General features: G+C 39.0%; 1 protein-coding gene across 1 annotated transcript in view; it reads right to left on the bottom strand.

Moving 5' to 3' along the window:
* Nucleotides 1-240: 240 nt before the first annotated feature.
* The window catches only part of tusc3 (tumor suppressor candidate 3), a 192,205-nt gene continuing 172,231 nt past the window's right edge, over nt 241-20,214 (bottom strand). Inside the window, exons 9-10 of the mRNA XM_042342129.1 lie at nt 3,397-3,487; nt 241-2,200 (exon numbers count right to left, since the gene is read on the bottom strand). Coding sequence (XP_042198063.1) covers nt 2,185-2,200; nt 3,397-3,487 — 107 coding nt within the window. The 3' untranslated portion in view covers nt 241-2,184. The remainder of the gene's footprint in view (nt 2,201-3,396; nt 3,488-20,214) is intronic.

Genomic DNA, 20,214 nt, shown 5'->3' with positions numbered 1-20,214 from the left:
TGAGACGTGCTCAGCAGTGAAGTACTAGGAGTTCAAACAAATACCTGTACGTTTATGTTCTCTGGTAAAGCACATCCATCACTTGCTTTAAAAGTGGTCACAAAGTACTTGCTTTCCATAGTCATTAAAGTCTTATTAGCACCCACTCAAAAGTACACCCACTAAAAATCAATTTAAAACACATTACCACATGAAGGATTCAGCATCTGTATCGGCTATCTGTACCTGGAACTCATGTTGATNAAAAAAATTGTACAAATTTAGCAGAATAAAAGGATATCCAATTGGAGCAGGATGTGAGACAATCCTGATACTGGGGGCTTCCGAGCAGCTAATAGAATAAAATGAGGTGTCTTATCAGTAGTCAGTTTTAATGCAGTAACATTGAGCTGCATTATTCTATCGTGCTCTCAGCGAAGGAAACTGGGAAAGAAAATGGGGAGAGATGAGATTAGAAAATTCATGAGACTAGTTTTCAGTCAGAGAAAACCGTGTAAGCCTAGGCAAAAAATATTTGTTGCAAAATATAAAGAACGCAGGATGGTAAGATTACAAGTTAGATTCAGGTGGAAAAAAACACTTTGAACTAGTTGATGTCATAAATCCTTTTAAAAGGGATGTGCGGAAAGGAGGAAAACAGTAAAACTCGCATAAGTCTTATTTTTATACATCGTATAATCATCTATGCCAAGTCCCATTCATTCAGTTTCCTATCAAAACTACTTAGATTGCTTTGCACTGCTCATATTAATCATCCTCTAACTCGTAACACTGCTCCCCTAACCTACATTACTCCCACACTTACTGGCTGCATCGAATCGGGAGAAATGACGTCCTGACCAGTCGACACATACGCAAAAGAACTTCATTTCCTGTGGTTCAGTGCGATTCCCATGAATGGGATAAGTGCGCATGCGACAATGAGTCAAAACTACATTTCCCGCAATTCAATGGAGCCACATGTGCACTTACTGGCTGCAGTGACAAAGTACTGCATTGAATTACGCATGCAAAGTGCATTTTATCGATTAAATTGGATTTCATCCGATTTATGCAAGTTTGTTTGTAACTCGGACTTCACGTAAGTCATATTAAATGTTATGGTCCTGACTAATATGATTTATGTGAGTTTTACTGTATTAAGCAGCAAGGAGACAGAGCATGAGAGCTGCATTATATTAGGTATCTCATGTGGATTTAAACACCAGTGCAGACTTCAATGGACGATGGCCCTGTGCTGTAACCAGCACCGTGAGATGTCCTCCCAATGTGAAAGGCGCTATACAAATGTAATTTTGTATTGTATTATCACATTCTATGACCCTATAGGAAGGTATGAATGGGAAGTAAAACAATAAGATCTTGGAACTAATGGAAGATAGTGTAGCGTGCAGGTAAATAAACTACAAATGGAAAAGGTTGTTGCCCATTACAATAGAAGGCACATGACATGGCTAGCAAGTAACAAGTGGTACCTGGCACCATTGATCACTTGCTAGCTATATTAAATTGCAAATCTAAAGGTTTGAAATATGGAGTGAGGCCACCAATTGGATTGCTGGAGTTGTGTGACATGCTGTTCAACGAAATATGATTTCAAAACTTGAAAAAGATTCCCAAAACCTCCTAACTTAGTACAAAAGAGAGTGGATTAGTATTTCTTGTTAAATCCTGGTTTGGGGCTGTACTGAGACTTTATACATGGGAGGTAGACAATGCCACGTTTAGTTTAAATTGATAACCAGATCATGCACATAATATTGATCCCAGGCTCCTTTTCACAAAACAGGCTCAGTGCTTCATTAGATATTAGAGAACATGAAATACTTCAACAAAACAACAGGTTATGATGTGGTAGTAGACCAGTGAATTCAGACAAAGCCATGGGATTTAATTCATTCTGTTGTTGTCTAGATGCTCTCTTGCATGTAAGGTGCGACATAAATACAAGTTATTGTTGGTTTCTCTGGACCCCACCTTGCACAGCAAACTGAACTAATAATTTCTAAAAATTAAAAAAAATGTACTGAGCGACTTCTAAATGCACCTTTACAATTCCACAACAAAGACCTTGAATTTTTTTTTTACAATTTGCTAGCAAACACGAGCATAAACTACGTTTTCTTCAGATAGGGATTGTCTTCATTCCGTGCCATCACCGTGCCATCTCTTGTGATCTGCAGATTACTTAATCAAAAAGCTGTGAGAGGAGAAAAACAATTACAAATTGCAATGCAACATTTCTTAATGACGATAATCTATAATGTTCATTTAATATGTTCAAAAATTGGTGATACCTAGAGCAAAATACTTGTCTCATTTTGGGCCTGTAAGAATGCAGGATTTTGTTTTCATGATCCTAATTGTAACATTATTTGTACCAATGAACAATTTTCCCGATGTAATTTACAGATTACGGCTTCTAATGCAGACCTATTTAGGTCTAATTTCTGTATAGTTAGGTAGAACGCACCTTTACACTACACGGCCTCGAGCTCAGCCATTGTTAAGCGCTCTGAGATGCCACCTGGCATGGAGAGTGCTGTATAAAATGCAGGTTGTTGTTGTATATCCAGTGGTTTATTTAATTTTGCTTTTTCCATAAAGAACCTCCTAAACCTTCTCATGTTACTGAGACAATTCTGAAACTGAAAACTGGCATTTTACCAACCATGGAACCATAGAAATAACAGAACGAGGCCATTCAAGCAATTGTTTTAGCATACAGCGGAGGCTCTGCTTTCACAGTGGTTGGTATCTATAAAAATAGCCAGTATCATTTCCTGGGTGCTGCACTTGCCCAGTGTGTAGAAAGTTATCTGAGCAGTGATCTGATCATCTGGCTGTTTTAAGATGAGAGCTCACCAATTCACGGGAAGCGAGTGACTATGTTCAGTGAATTGGTCCATACTGCAAGTGCCTTACAACTGAATTCAAGCTATACAAAAGCACGTTATAACAGGACTGCAGTAATTTAGCAAGTAACTCTAACCCCTGCCCTGCTCCCCAATAATCTCATACATTTCTCCATCACCTTTGCCAGAATGGCATCAATGCAGACTGAGGACCCAACGCATGATCAGTCTCTTGGCTGGGAGTGGCGTGGGGTGCACTCAGTGACTTGAAGAGATGGGGGATAATAAAACATTGCATTCCATTTGAACCGAAATTAAAGGAAATAGAAAACCTATGGATCTTGAAGGCTGTAAATCCTGTCAATTGCCCTGGGAATGCTGTTGCTTTAGAATTTGTTGGTGAGGATTTCTTAGCTGATAACTAATGTCAGCTTTCATTAAAACATTCGAAAACTAGTCTTTTACTATTCAGTAATTATTAACTATAATTAGCTCAAATCTAAAAGAGAAAACTGAGATGAGAAGATATAACTAAACTTACCTGTAGGGATACCCATGATATTTGGAGCGAAATATTGACAGCAGTAGACTGAAGAAGAACACCACCAAACCTAATCCCACCAGGCAGATGACTGAAGAGAACAACAACACAACAAAATGAATCAAAGCAATTCTGTGCAACTTCAAAAAGAGCTCATTGAAGTACAACTGAGCAATAGCACTGATATCTTTTTCAGGCTGCTTTCATTCTACTTTAAAGTGTATAATTTGCAATTCTGTGGAACTCTTATTGATAAGTGGATGTTTTTCAAACAGACAGTGTTCTGTAAATGCATTTGTAACTTCAAATCTTGCTGCCAGTGCAAACCCTCTTTGGAGTTCTCCCGGCAGCATTTCAGTCAGGGAAAATTCTATGGTATGAGCAAAAATTAATCACAGCCGTAATGTTGCAAATCTGAAGGTACTAATGTTCTAAGCTCAACCCCAACTTCTCATTATTCTCCAGTAAGGACAGAAATATAGTTCTACCCAAGAAATGGTTAGAAGAAAGGATGGATGGCCCAACTTTCAGCTATAAGGTAGTACTGACCCAAATCATAGGCCTTTAAGACAACAGGACTTTTGCTCAGTGAGCCACACCCCAGGGAATTAGGGGAGACGATCTGAGCTCTTTGAGACACCCTCCTAAAGTCAACATAAATGTAAAGTGTAGTGTATTGTATTTGAGAGTCCCTAGCTTGTATCTTTAACAACTCCTTAATAACAGTGAAGTTCCAGAATACTGGAAAGTGATCGAAGTGATGCCCATCTTAAAGCATGGGTGGCCCTGCCAACTACAGGCCTAGCAGCCTCACTTCAGCAATAGGGAAACTAACTCATGGAGGGTTTGTTGATAGATGCCATTACTCAGATGCACTTGGCACCAGAGGCGATCATATCCATCAACATGTGGTTTCCACAAGAAAAGATCTTGTCTACCTTGTTTTATGGGTTTCTTGGTTGAGATGACAGCTTCTTAGTATGGAGATAATATTACACTGGAATCTGCAGAAGCACTCTTTAGAGTTATCTGATCACAAGGTTAATATTTCAGAATTGTATGTAAAAAATATTTTGTACATGGAACAGCCATTAGAAATCACTGTGTTTAAGATTCTACCAGATACTTAAGAAACAAATCACTCGTTACTGACTAGTGATAATAAATTCCAGGACTTCTGTCGCTCCTGAGGAAGACAATAATTTAGAACAAACCATTTTGCAAGCGTATGGAATACAGTTGACTTGACACAGTAGCTGGAATCTATTTGAAATTCACCTGACATGTGCAACCATCAGTGTAATGCTCAAAATTTGCTCTTTGCTGTGCACCCTTGCGTTATAACTGTGCTTTACAATGAAGTATAACCCCATCCCTACCCCTCTCCTTACGTTGCAGCTCCTCGGGACCTCGTCAACCTCTCGCTGTCAACTGACACTATTCTCACCCCCCATAAAAACAGCTGTCATCACCTCTATCCTAAAACAAACCTTCCTTGGACCCATCCTTGCTCACTGACTACTGCCTCATCTCCAACCTACCTTTCCTTTCTAAGCTCCTTGAAAGAGTTGTTGCTTCCCAGCTTTACTCCTTCCTCTACTGCTACTCCCTGGATGCACACTCCACCTCACTGAGCCAGTCAGGAACCTGGGCATCTTGTTCGACCTTCAACTTTCTCCCCCACATCCGTGCCATAACCCACTCTGCCTTCTCCCACTTCCACAACATTGCCCAACTCACCCACTGCCTCACCCCTCAGACCGCTGAAACCCTCCTACATGCAATCGTCACCTCAAGGCTCGACTATGGAGACTCCCTCCTTGTCGGTCTCCCCAACTCTTCCCTCCACAAGCTGCAGATTATCCAGAACTCTGCATATAGTGTCCTCTCTTGCATCAGGCTCCGCAACTCCATCACCCCCACCCTCGCCCGGCTCCACTGGCTCCCCATCCTTCAGAGGATAGAATTCAAAATTCTTGTCCTCACTTTCAAGGCCATGCACGGCCTTGACCCCTCCTACCTCTCTGACCTGCTGATCCCCATCAACCTGTCCACTCCCTCTGCTCAGCAGGCTCCGGCCTGCTCCATGTCTCCCGTCCAACCCACCTTACCATCGTCGGCCAGGCTTTCAGGCTCTCTGCCCCCATCCTTTGGAACTCCATCCCATAATCCCTTCACCTTGCTCCCTCCCTTGCTTCTTTCAAGGCACTCTCAAGACCCTCCTCTTCGACCATGCCTTCGGCCACTCTCCTCTCTGTCCTCCACCTCTCTGATCCCAAACCCTCCTCCCCCCTCACTTGGTTCCTAAACACTAACTGTAATTTTGTATTGTATTGTATTTTGAAGTATGAGACAAGATTCAGGATAAAATAATGCATATTAAAGAATTCAAAGTCCAGTAATTAAAACAATTCTACCGTAATTTCACAACAATTTAAAGCAATGTTCCTGATCTTGACTAACTTTGCTTGTTGTTATAGAACGAGAAATACTTTCATCTTTATAGCACCTTACTGTCAGTTGTAGCAACTGCTTTTGTACGCAAATGTGGAAGTTATTTTCACTAGATAGCTGAGATATAAATTGAATGATCAATGTATTTAAAAGATATTAGAGCATTCTCCAGTGTTGCACTGGTATGTCAGTCTTGACTCTGTGAGCTGAAGTCTCGATGTGGGGCTTGAACTCACAACTTCATGACATAGAAGCATAAGCACTTCCAACATAGCCAGGTTGACACCTGTATTGTACTGTGCATTGTGTAAGAAACAACTGATATTTTCCAGGAAGTGACAATATGCAATAAGTGTTCCAATATGCGTGAAAAGATCTTGATACGATAAGAAGAAAAATTTGAATGGCAAATTCCAACATTTTTTGTCAAAGAAAAACTATGCAGGGATTAACTGGAGATGCTTTCACATTATTAAAAATATGTTTACAAAGCTCTTCAAACAGAATTCTATTTTCTTCATCGATACGTTTTCTGGTGTTACGATAAATATGAGCTCATTCATAAAATACCCTTTGGAGTTAATAGCTTATTTCCTGCATGAAATACCTTTGTCTCTTACAGTGTTTAACAGGGGATGGTTTAAACAACAATGTTAAGAACTTGCTTCAGACCAATAACCAAAGAGCATTACACTAAAGTTCCTCAAGCTACTGCCAGACATATTCATTTAATCAGGAGGATACTATCAATTATGAAAACAATGTAATAAAATAGAAACTGTAAAAGTATCCAGGAAGAGGCCAAACCTTAAGGAAAAGCTACGCAGGGTCTAATGGTTTAATATTGCATGCTCAATGCATTTAGAAGGTTTATGTATACAGCTCACAGGTTTTCGTACTTTACTACCATGTCTTGTAAACAGTTCCCTAATAATACAGAGTTTATTTCCATTTCTTTCTTGTCCACTCCTGATTGCTATTTATGGCAACACAATAGGCACAGATACATTTTCAATGTACTACAGTAGCGCAAATGCACTGTAGTTAATACTGTGCTACTTTAACATTTAATTGGTTCAGTAGTCTAAAAGCGAATAAAATCATTAATAATAATAATCCTTGCATTTGATAGTGCGCCTTACCACATCTTTGAGATGCCTCAAAGCACTTCACAGAATATACTGTAAAGTGAACTGACTATATTTTGTGGGTGAAACACGGTAGCCAATTGCGCACAGCAGTGTCCCACAAATAGTCGTGGATTGAGTGACCAAATTTTATTATTTCTGGAAGGGAATTATTCCCCCCAGAAAAGTGAGCCACCAATCAACAACCGGGTTCCTGCTACTGCTAGGTAAACAGAAGCATGTGAGGTAAGGAAATTTGCCCAACGTTTCGCCCTGCCTGGGAATTGAACCCAGGTTGCTTGCGAGGCGAATGCTCTAACCAATGACCTATAGGACTTCATATTAAAATATATTTTCTGCAGCACACATTGGTAATAAGCTTTTTTTTCTATTGTAAAACAGTAGCAGAAAGTTAACCTTCACACTTCACTCTTCTCACTAAAACGTCTCCTCGGTAGAAATGACACTGTCACCCATAACAATCAGCTGGAAGTACAAAGGAAGTCTACAGGCTCATCCTTGGACGAATATTCAACAATGCAGATGTTTAACAGTAAAGTTATCTTCTTTACCTTCTTATTTTGATGGAGGAATGTGCAAGGTTATAATAACAGAGGAATGTTCGACGTTATATTGACTGAGGTTTCCTGCAGAGGCTTTCGTAAGTTTCCATTCAATTTAGCTTCTCTCGTCTCTTGTACTCCCCAAGCTTGACGTGGTTTACACAAATGTAAACAATTATGTGTGTAGGACCTTTAAAGTCAAGCATCTCACAGCATATTACATTTATTAGAATACATTAGAATATACAGTACAGAAACAGGCCATTCGACCCAACTGGTCTATGATGTGTTTATGCTCCACATGAGCCTCCTCCTGCCCTTCCTCAACTAAGCTTTCAAACTTAACCTTCTATTCCTTTCTCCCTCATGTACCTATCTAGCTTTCCCTTAAATACATCTAATAATACATTACTGTCAAGTGTAGTGGCTATTTATAGAAGGTAATTACAACAGCTTTTTTGCGCACAGCAAAATAATTGTTGGCCAGGACACCGGGAGAACGTCTCTTTACAGAATGACAATGGAAAAGACAGGGGGGACCTTTTGTCTCATCCAAAGGATGACACTTCTGACAATACAGTGCAGCCCCAAAATTGTACTAGACTATCAGCCTAGCTCTAGGAGCTCAATTCCTAGAACTTGAGCTTGCATTAATAGCCTTCTAAGCCCAGAAACAACTGAGGCAAGTTGATACCTGATACACATGCATTTACACATGGTTTGAACAACTCACCCAATGAACCCCAATGATCCTAATTAAGAGCTGGTTAACATATTCCAAATCACTGCTCTGCGTGCAGTCGCTGAAAAGTGTGAAAATTTCACCCAGACACTTAGCCTCTTCCGGACACTTCCTTATAAAGATACAGCTGAGATGTAACTTAATGCTGCTATCCTATTAACCCATCACATGAGGATTTGAAGTGCTGGTCTGGTCTTCCATGCTTTGCTGGGTCACTCTAAATTTAACGTTCTAAGACAGCTTATAGAATAGCAAAGAGGGCTGGAAATGCAAGATGCAATGCAAATAAGTAACCATGAAAAAATTCAAGCATTAGACTATTTAACAGATTCAACCTTTACTCAGAATTAAGCAAGATATATTTCTCTCATGTAACTTGCCAGGTTTTTTTTAAAAAGTGAAATACTGTTGTGCATTCAATATCACTCCAAAATCTCTGCAGCTCACCATCATGTAATAATAATATAATCCTTGCATATAGTGCCTTATCGTGAACTTAGGTATGCCTCAACGCACGTCACAGAATACACTGTAAAGTGAATTGACTATATTTTTGGGCGAAATGCGGCAGCCAATTACGCACAGTACTGTCCCACAAACAATCATGGACTGAGTGAGCAAATTATTATTTTTTTTGAAGGGATTATTATCCCCAGAGAAGCAATCGACTAACAACAGAGTTCCTACTTACTGCTAGGTAAACAGAGGCGTATGGAGTAAGGAAACTTGCCTAACGTTTCGCCCTACCCAGGAATCGAACCCAGGTCCTCTCGCTTGCGAAGCAAGTGCTCTAACCAATATGCTATGGGACTCCACAGTGTACAGTGTAATAGCTTCTGAATTTGTTATTCATGAATCCCTGGCTTGATTTATATTTATCTTTACAACTTAAAAAATGCATAAAGCTCAAATGCCAGGAAGCTTGAAGAAAGAAAAAAAACTCTCTGGGTTTTGGGATTTGTACAAGAAATAATGATTGACATTCACTGTCCTTGGTTACAGATGAATGTACCTTATTCTGATGTGCTTACTCAGTGCAACAGCAGCTTTAGTATAAATGCTTGTGAGGAACATTTGTAATGTTGACAATTAGCAGGACATTAAAAAATCATTCCACTTTTTAATATGGACTTGGTTACCGCCATTTCACTACAGATCAATCTTTATTGCAAAGTGATTTGAACCCTGAGGGCAGTATTTCAAACATTAGTGTGTCAGTCTGGTGCAGTGGTAGCATTCTCGTTTCTGAATTAGAAGATTGTAGTTTCAAACCCCATGTCGAGACTTGGAATCACATAGTCTAAACTGCACTCAAAGTGCTTCACAGAATATATTGGCAGGACTGCGGTTTAATGTCTCATCCGAAGGTCGGCACTTCCGACATTGCACCTTGGAGTGTTGGGATTGTGGTGCATTGTCAGTGTGTGGTGCTGGGAGTGTAGTGTATTGTTGGAAGTGCCTTCCTTCGGTTGAGATGCTAACCCAAGGTACTGGCAGAATATCCTGTGAAGTGCTTTGAGGCGTCTCGACAATGTGATAAGGAGCTTCAGTATATCAAATGCAAAGATTACAAGAAATTAAAATTGTAGGACTAAACTGCATCGTACAGCAACTATTTTACTTGAAGCTTTTATTTTAACAGGGGTCAATAATCTGATAATGATCATTTGGTGCAACAACACACAGAGTTACTACTATAGTTACCCTAAAATAACTACAGGGACACGTTTCTGCTGCAATTTGTCCAGGCACAATAAAGGCTTGTGGGTACAAGACATAAAACATTTAGCTCCAACAGTAAGAGTAGGAATATTCGGCCCGCTTGCTCAACCTTACTTCTGTACTGTTAGATTTATCAGCAAAGCAGCCGAAAAGGAAAGTGCCCCAATAATTAATGCAAATAAGTATTTCAATGAGATCAACATCATCTTTATTATAAAAAATACCATATGGTGCTGGCAATACAGCTTTGGAGGGTGAAATATGATGATGTCTATTGAGAGCTGCCACAGCTGTAACAATTCTTTTTTTGTATTGGCACAACAGGGATTGGTGTTTTGGTGGGTAAGGATTCCCTATGCGCTGGTGTGAAGAAGGGCATAAGACAAAGTTACTCACATAGATGGTCAATGCCTTCTGCAAACTCAAATTAATTAATTGGGATGGATTGCAAAATGGCCAGTGAAGTAACTAAGGCAGAAGTGGTATGCTCTGAAGGGGAATGTGTACTAAAAACAATGTATTGACTGTATTTGATGATAATTGTGTGCATGTGACATCATGATATCTGTAGAGATACTGTGGGTGAAAAATAGGGCACGTAGCATGATAATTACAACTTGGAACAGATAATGTACACAAAGCCTATCTATCGTGCGTGCAACCAAGATGCCATTTAAAGTTCTGCCCTCACCATCACATATCCTCATCACGTGGAGTAAAAGCCTTTTCCTTTCAGTTGTGTCACTGAATTAATTGGGATGAATTGCAAAGTGTGACCAATCAATAACTCCTTAGACTCGTGGAAATATGCTAGTGTGTAAAATGGGGGAAGGCATTTAGTACCAAATATAATGTGTTGGGATGTTTAAAAAGTCTGGAGACTTGACAAATGACTGCATGCATGGGAAACTGACTAACCCCACCGCAGGTCTTTGAAATGAATTGGATGCAAAAATGGACAGAGCTACAGTGAGCCTCAGTTCAACAGGGGGTGCCTGTGCTTTCCAGCACTGTGTTTTAAGTTCACAAAAGATAAGGTCGGGCAGCTTTGTGATAGCTTCCAGCTCCAAACATTTTACAGATGTTGCTCATGGGTTAAATGTGAATGATCGAACCTCTGAAGACCCACCTGCCGTCTCTCAGAGCAACTCCTTCTCCCTTCAATAGACCTCTGTGCATGACTCATTCCCAATCTGGGTAGAACCCTGGTTGTTGCTGTTGCATCTTCTCCAAAAATCACTGCACACTCTGTCGTTGCAGCACATATAATTTATTTAACATGCTCACCTAGCAGCTATACATTGTAATCTTCTATCTTCTTCTATACTAATAAAACAACAATGTATGTCTGCGCTTCAAGAAAGATCTCAATAACCGATTGACGTAGGGATATGACTCATACCTCATTGGAAAGGTCTTGCTACTGGGAGTGACATGGGCATATTTGTTTTCGGGTATCTCCTATCGTTCATGAGTTATGACCTAAAATGTATTTCAATTTTGCATTTTTTGCTGCAGTTACACCTGGTGGCCGCTGAGTCAAAGTGGACTGTGGCATCGTGCATCACAGAACACATACGCGTGCACTGGAGTTAGACCTGGTGGCCGTGCCGGCTGACCGTGGCGCTGTAGCATCCTGTGCCACAGAGCACGCAAGTAGCCAAGCAGTGGCGGGAACAAAATAAAGAACTCAGACAAAGCAAAATTACATTTTTAAAGTGTTTTTCTCATCGGGAGGACGTTCCAGTGATTATAAATTATACATTTATATTGATGATGATAAAGATGCCTGAGCGAAAATCAAAATCTTTCAAGGATAAGTAAAACTGCTTGACAAAAGAGAGAAGGCCCATTAAATGAAACTGAAGAACAAAGAACAGTGCGGCTGCATTTCAATGCTGAAAGGACTGCAACAGTGCGCCAAAATGAGTTGCCCACTCAAAGAACAGCATAGCCAAAATTAGTCCTCCCACACGAGTCCTCTCAGATGAGTATAGATGAAGGTGAAATGTCTGTCTATGTGTCTATCTGTGTGTTAATCTACATTCCATAGTGGATCATTTAGTTGCAAGTGAAGCTGCAACCGGTACAGCTCGCACTAAATATAGCAACACCAGATAAATCACACTATATTTCTGATAATTGACACACAGAGACATTTGGATGATAATCAGGAAATTGTTCAAAATTACCATGAGTATTGTTTTTTGAACACTAAGCTTAACCCCTATGGAACTTTAAGACTCAGTATAATTGAAATGGACCGGGAAATTATTTAAGTCAGGTACAGTTTCAAATTATATACTGACTGTTAGACTGGGTAGATTTAGAGAAGTGTTTGTTGTCTAGAGGTGCCACTGCACCAGTGTAATGTAGTGGCCCGCAGGCCACTCTTAGGGCGTCAAGAAGTGGCCCACCAAACACTTGCTCCAGTCCAGGCAACTCCGCCCTGAGTCAATACCTTGATTCCAGTAGCTACCGAGCCGCGATACCCAAGGCAGGGCCATAAATGAAGAAAAATTCTTTAGAGTGTAAACTAGACTAAGAGATCCACATATGTATGCTAGCTACACATGGAAATGTCCCTGTGTCTGGAATGGCATGCACACAGGCTCCTTAGAGGGACGCCCCCTGTTTATCTAATCATGGAGAGTATTAGGTGCTGTCGGCAAGAGCTAAACAGTCCACTGCATTCTAATTTTAGTGATTAAGAACCACATCTGTTTCATGTTATGACAATCTGCAAAGATAGGCTTTGTCCTTCTAAAGTTAAAGAAGGTTGTGATACTCCAACTGATCTACTTAAATATTATCAATAATAATTCTTGCATTCATTTGAATATAGTGCTTTTCACATCAGAAGGATGTCTCTAAGCACTTCCCAAGATATATCATAAAGTGTAGTGACTATATATTTTGTAATGATCTAGGTCCCTGACTTGAAAATTACAATTGATCACAGTGTGGGTCATAGATTTGATTTTTCTGAAAGCTCTGGAGCACAGAGTCAGTATTATAATGACTGGATCTTAACTGTTATGCTACCAATCTGGCTATTTTTGGTACTATCTTCATATTTTTCGATGACACGTTAAACTATGGTCTCCTTCAGCCTTTCAGGTGGATGTTAAAGATCCTGAGGTACAATTTGAAAAGAGAAGGGAGTTTCTCCTGTGTCCTAGCCAACAATTTCCCAAATAAAATTAGTCATTCGTTTCATAGCTGTTTGTGGGACATTGCTGTGTGGAACTGACTGCTGCGTTTCACCCACCAAATTCACAGTCAATCCCCTTTACAACGTATCCTGTGAAGTGCTTTGAGATGTCTCAACAACCTGATGAAGTGCATATTAAATGCAAGGATTATTATTATTATTATTATCGCTTGATACTCATCAAACCCTTGCTCTCCAGTACTAGAATGACAGCTTAAGATGCAGCAGATGCCGCCTGAGTATCACTTGAGAATGCAGTAGATCCAAACAATGCCCAGACCAGCTCCAATCACCATTTAACAGCACTGAGACTTTTGCGCTGACTTTGGAGACAGTGCCAGGGCAGGTGAAAGAGATGCCTTGAAAATAATTATTGGCAAAAGATGAAAAGGGAATTGTAAACAGCAAGTCCTTCCTAAGTATGATGGACTATCAGGGCATGTTACTCACAGTTTGCCTCAGTCCTTTCCCTGTCGTTTTGTGATCAACAACAGAGATACCAATTGTGTATTTTGGCTCAGCGTCCAGCTGCCATTGTGTTGCAAAATGACTGTTATTGTCATTAAGAAGAGTTCCTTCTCACACTGCTATTTGAGACTAGTTACAGAAGAATTCATGCAATCACCACCTACATTTAGCAAACATTTTTCTCAGCTCAAGTTACTAAAACATTAGCCAAAATGTTGTATGTCAGATGCCTGGTCAGATTAACATGTGAAGATCACTACTGTTTCAGTGACTACGTGGCAATTATGCCTGTCACTTTGGCTACAAAACAACAACAACAAGATTACATTTGTATAGCCCCTTTCACGTTGGGACAAAAGGATTTAATCAGCTACTACTTCATGAATATCTGAACTAAATTTCTAGCTGCTGCAATCATCATCCTGGCCCAGTCAAACCTTTTGTTTTTTGTGCTGTGGTCAATTCAGAAGATTATAATAATTTAGACAGGACTGAAACTAGACGTAGAAACTGGTAATAATCGAACAATTCAGACTAAATTAACAGTGGATCTTCTCAATACTTGCAGAATTGTGATAACTCCAAGAGAATAACCTGGTTTAGCTTCCACTGGTAAAAAATAGTAAACCTCTAAAACTGTAGTCCTTGCTTCTAAAAAATCTTACCCTTTTTGATATTTAATTTGATTTGTATTAACAATGGAAGCAGTCAGATGCACTGCAATGATTTATTTTCTGTTCCTGTATCTTTTGCATTTATATAATGCCCTTCACGCGTGGTAGCACTCTGAGAAGCTGCCCAAGTGAGTGTCGCAAGTTGTTATTGTATATCCCAATGTTCCTATTGCAATTATATCAACGTTGGGGAACAAAACACTTTTCTACACTTGACATCTTAATCCATGTGCTGCAGAACTAAGCTCCTTCTGCTCTGTCCAAACACTCTAACTTTAACCTCAGAGGTGCTTTTGCTATGATTCATGTGAATGTTAACAATAGCTTCTTGAAAGCAACACTGCTAATTAACGCTGAATTTGTAAGTAATTTTCTACACTGTTGACCCATAATCATTAAACCTTTGAATGTGTTTGAGCAGATTTAAGTAATGCTCGATGGTGGGCTGGATTCGAGTTCAAAGAACCCATTGCTGCACAATGTAAAATGAAATTTTTTAGTCACTTGAGGTACAGTATAAAAACAACAAGCTTTATATTTTGTTAGCACCTTTCATATCAGCAGAATATCTCAAAGTTAAAGTGTTTTAGACAACTGACTGGGAGTCTGAGCTCTCAGGGCAATGGAAGCTGAGCAAGAGAGGGAAGGAGGGAGGGACGGAAGGGGTGAAAAAAGTAACCAAAAGTGTGGTTAAAGAGGTAAGTCTAAAGGCAGGTTTTGAACGCTGGAGGATAGGGAGCCAGTGGATCCAAGTGAAAATGAAGGTTTGCAGAGCCTGGTGCTTTAGTGCACACGAGTTGCAGAACAAATTCTATTTCAAACCTCAAAGCACACTTGTAACAATAAAGTCTGGTATAAATACAGCATATTATTTGCTTTGATCTCAATACTCTCTAATGCCTTACTGAATGGATGGAGTGCAATGCTAATGTAAAATTAATGAGATTTTTAGAAGTGGTAAAGCATAAGAGCTAAGACTAATCTAAAGATTGGTGACTTAAATCTTCAGCATTTGACATTTAACAATCTGTCTCCTTCGTCTCAAGGTAGGTGGGGTGAAATTCTTCTTGCAACCAGCTTCACCGATTTTGACATTGTCACTTATAATTGTATAAAACTCCACACTTAGCAACACTTGGTACCTTTCACTCAATGTATCAAAGTTAATAACTAGTACTAGTGAGGACTATTATAATTGTCAGCAGTACATCAAAGACTGAAAAGCTTCCTTTGACATCAATCCACTGTTAATCAGTTGGAAGTTCCTAATGTGAATAAGTAAGAATGAAGATCTCTTTGGCAGAAGTGACTTTATACATCAATTGAATCAATAGGTCATAGAATACTCAACAAATACATAATCTTTCCCAGTATTGCACTGGCGTGTTAGCCTGGAATATGATCAGAAGCATCTACATGGTGCTTGAAACCATAACCTTTTGCCGTATGATGTAATGTCTCACTTCATTTATAAAATTCTTGTGCTTGGTACAATCTCTTTGCTCCAGATTATAATGCCTTTGGGCTGTACATCATTCATTTCATACTTAAATACAGGTATATCTTATTGTTGGTACCAAGACAGTTTGACAGGGGAATCACACATTTCTATTGCAGTGAATACATGTTAGCTTTCTGAACAACTTCAGCAATGGATTCTAATTTGCAGTGTTGCTTAACTGGATTCCACAATAAGTAATCCTGTTAGAATTCCCATGGACCCACAACTTCTGTGTTGGAATCGAGTGAAGTTCTTCCCATTTGCACAATACAAATTCCTTATCCTGTTAAGAATATGGGTATTTGAAAGTTAGAGACTTGAAGGGGTGTGGAGATGGGGCAGGATAGTGGAAGTACAGTTTGCTCTGAGAACTGGTACAAACTCAATGTTCTGAATGACATCCCTCCGCGCTGTGGATTTCCATAATTCTATTATTCCACGAAATACCGCAAATTAGACCCCAATAGCAGTGATAAATGTTATATGTTATTCCCCAATAAAGCCATTGTAAAACAATAAACAATTTTAATGAAAAACAACAATCATTTTTCACAGTGCAATGCTGCATCCAGAGGGGAGAGCTTGTGAAAAAAGTAAAAAAGCAGAAAACGGTCCTATTTCATTTCTCTACTGTTAACAAAGAATTCCTTGTGGAAAAAGCACAGAGAGTGGCCAAGATTTGATTTAGGCACTTATCAGTAGAACAGTGCTTCCAGCCATTCACAGCACCAGAGTGCTAAAAATCTGTTGTGACTGCTCTAAAACAGATTTCAGTATATGAATATTTAATGATTTTGCCTGATTTCCTTGCTGCCATAGTTTTAGTGGAAGTGTTGGACAAGCCAAAACTAGATGCTGTGTATCTCAAAAATATGCCAAGTATATGTTTTTCTTGATTTAGCATATTTATTGTAAAGATCAGCATTGACAACTGGTAAGATTACTTACAACAAAGCTAGAAATAAAGAATGATGGAAGCTCATATAAGGAAGGGTTTCCATGTGGCTGGTTTTCACTACAACTGCAGTTTTTTCGTAACTCAAGGCTAGAATATCTATATTATAAATATATATATTATAAATATGATGACTTCAAGTTTATAGTTTATGATAATTTGTCAATTGAGATTATGGCTAGCTTTTGCTTTTGTTTAAAAAAGGAATTTCTCAATAGCCACTTTCGTGCAGAAAAAGGATTTCTCAATAGTTATAGGCCCAGCTGGGTGAAACCTTGGGCAAGTTTCCTTACTCCACACCCCTGATAATAATCCTTCAAGAGAAAAAAATTATAATTTGGTCACTCAATCCACGACTGTTTGTGGGACACTGCTGTGCGCAATTGGCTGCCGGGTTTCATCCACAAAATATATAGTCAATTCACTTTACAGTATATTCTGTGAAGCGCTTTGAGACATATTGAATACATGATAAGGCACTATATCAAATTCAAAGAGTATTATTAATATTGTTATTATTATATCCTACAGCCAGTTTAAGAAGACAGAAGACGTGAAAAGCGCTATATCAAATGCAAGGATTATTATTATTATTAGAAAACAGTCCGAGATAATAGCCTGTGTGAAGGTCACTATATAAGTGCAAGTTATTGTTGTAATTTAAAATTGAAAAATGCATTAGATTGATTTTTTAAAAAAAAGATATAAATGTCTCAGTACCAACTCTAAAACTGGTCCCTGTTGATATTGAGCTCCTCTCCTCTGGGACCATTGTGTTGTACAATATGTTGTAATAATAATAATCGTAATTTTAATAAAATTCCTTACGCTGTAATCCTTGTACTGAGTTCTTGTGACCCTTCTCATTGCTCGATTGAATGGGAACATGCAAACATGGTAATAATAATCCTTCCACATTATATAGTGCCTTTCCTGTAGAGAGGACATTTCAACTCACTTCACAGGATTTACAGTAAAGTCCAGTGACTGTATTTGTAGGTGAACACAGCTGTCATTTTGTGCACATCGAAGTCCCACAAACAGCCATGATTGTTGACCAGGATGTGCCCCAACAGGCAAAGGGGATCTCAGTTTAATGTCTCATCCAAAGGACAGCATGTTTTTTTCAATGCAATACAGCCCAATGCAGTCAAATATAAGACAAAGACCTGAAGTGGGGCTTGAACCCACAACCTTATGACTCGGAGCTGAGAGTACTAACAACTCAGCCAAGTTGACACCAAGTAGAATACAATGCATTACTGTGTGCACAATGAGACCAGTCTCCAAGGATGAGAAGCAATTTTAAAGTAAAAATAAACTCTTGATACAGTAGGGATCCAATAAGTACCGCCACAAAAGTAAACATAAAAGGTTAATTGCATATTAGGCAAGTAGTAATAAGCCTTTTTAATACAGATTCTTGGTCGAGGAAGTTCACGAATAAACTGAGATAACATAACTTTTAAGTAATTAATCGCTGCACAGTAATCCTAAAACACTTACACTTTCAGTCAGCAGTCAGTTCTGGGTAAATTTTTTTGAGTCAATTCAACCTCCTTATTAATATTGTTTGCTGGTTAATTGAAATATTAGAAAAGTCTCATTCTCCCTAAATGTTTTTGACGTACATTAAATATACTTTCAACACTTGTGTGGCACAAAACCCATTCAATTTGTGCAGGGCATAATTACATTTTGATACAAGTAACTTAAGGCGCATGTTGCAAAAAAAGGAAAAAAAAGCTTTAAACAGTTCGGGCTGTGAAGCCTTTATTTAGTCTTACTGATATTTTAGGAATAGGAAAGAATGAATGAATGAATAAAAAATAGTAATTACACTAAATGTAATTACAATGCTGGTCGGTACCAGCATTTACCAGCTTTTATCAGTGCCGGAAAATGCCGGTGAATGCCGGAACCAGCATTGTAATTGTTTGAATCTTGCGAGAAAATAGTGAATAAGCTGTCTTCTGCTCGCGGGATTCAAACTGAGTGAAAGTCAATATGTCCGACCGACCGACTGACTGACTGAAGGCCAGCAGAGGCTTCTCCGTGTGTCAGGAGTGGGCCAGCGGGAATCAACAGCCAGAGTGGACACGCAATTTTTTTTTTTGAAAATTCTGCTTTCTGCTTGCCAAAGTCCGAATTCTGGATATCTGGAGTCCAGTAAGCGGGCCAGGGGTTTACTCTATATCGTTTGAAGCACTTTAAGATGTCCTCCCGACAGGAAAGTTACCATAAAATATACAAGAATTTCCATGTGTAGGTGAGATACATGGAACTCTCAGTTTGGTCATGGTGATGGGTTTCCACACGTGTCTGATTCTCCGCTGACCAAAAAAACAAGTGCTGTATCAAATGCAAGGATTATTATTATTACTTCATTCCCCTTTACTTTTTTTCCATTGCAAAAAATCGGTGAACATTTAACCAGTCTGTTTCTAATCTATTTACTGATCATGCCTTTTAGCAACTTCATTGTTTGAAAGCCTTCCTCCCATTTCACTTGAGCACTGAATCGGAAGCAGCAATAACGCTGCTGAGAACAAGCACTTGTTCAAAAAGCTTTCTTATACAAAATAATGGTTAAATAGGGTTTTAGGAATACATAAAAGGCTTATAACATAATTAGCCATGTTGAGTAACACATTAACTGGAATACATTACATATCTACACAATTGAATGCATATGATCACTACAAACAGAAAGGTGTCTGCCAAGTCATTTCACAGCAGAATACTGCCAATAAGTGGTTTTAGTAAGAAAGGGAAGGAAATAACAATAACAAATTGTATTTATTGTATATAATGCCTTTCATGTCGGGAGGGGATCCCAAAACTCTGGACAGTCGAGGGTTTGCACCCTAGCTGGTGGTTGGATTTGGGAGGGGTGGGGGGATAGAGATATACTGTAGGAAACAGAATAAGTTGTATAAATAACAAATGAAAACTACATTGGGACTTTGAGCTCATGGTCTAGGAATGGCGATGGGAAATACTACAGAGTTAGAGGAAGGTAGACAAAGTCAAGAGTAGAATTAAATATAGGACCTTTACAGCCACCAGAGAGAGAGAGTTATTAGCCCATCAAACTGAAACCTCATTTATAATTAATTTACAATTAGTCTAAAACATTTTGCGTGACAAATATGTGTATGCCCATGCCGATTAGCAATTTATAAAATATGATCTTCAATATGAAATACTTTGTGTGCAGTACCAATGCATATGTTTTACAAATTATCAATAACATAGACTTTGTGACTAGTTTGTAATTAGAGGATCTAGGACATAAAACAAGCTATTCAATTGGATTTCATAATATTTTTCAAACAGACACCATAAACATTTCACTTCACTGCTACCAGTCTTAATTTTTAATAGTGCCTTACAGG

The sequence above is a fragment of the Callorhinchus milii genome, unplaced genomic scaffold, assembly GCF_018977255.1.
Source record: "Callorhinchus milii isolate IMCB2004 unplaced genomic scaffold, IMCB_Cmil_1.0 Scaffold1, whole genome shotgun sequence".
Taxonomy (NCBI): domain Eukaryota; kingdom Metazoa; phylum Chordata; class Chondrichthyes; order Chimaeriformes; family Callorhinchidae; genus Callorhinchus; species Callorhinchus milii.
Note: the sequence above shows the minus strand (reverse complement) of the source record. Positions and strands in the feature narration are given on the sequence as shown.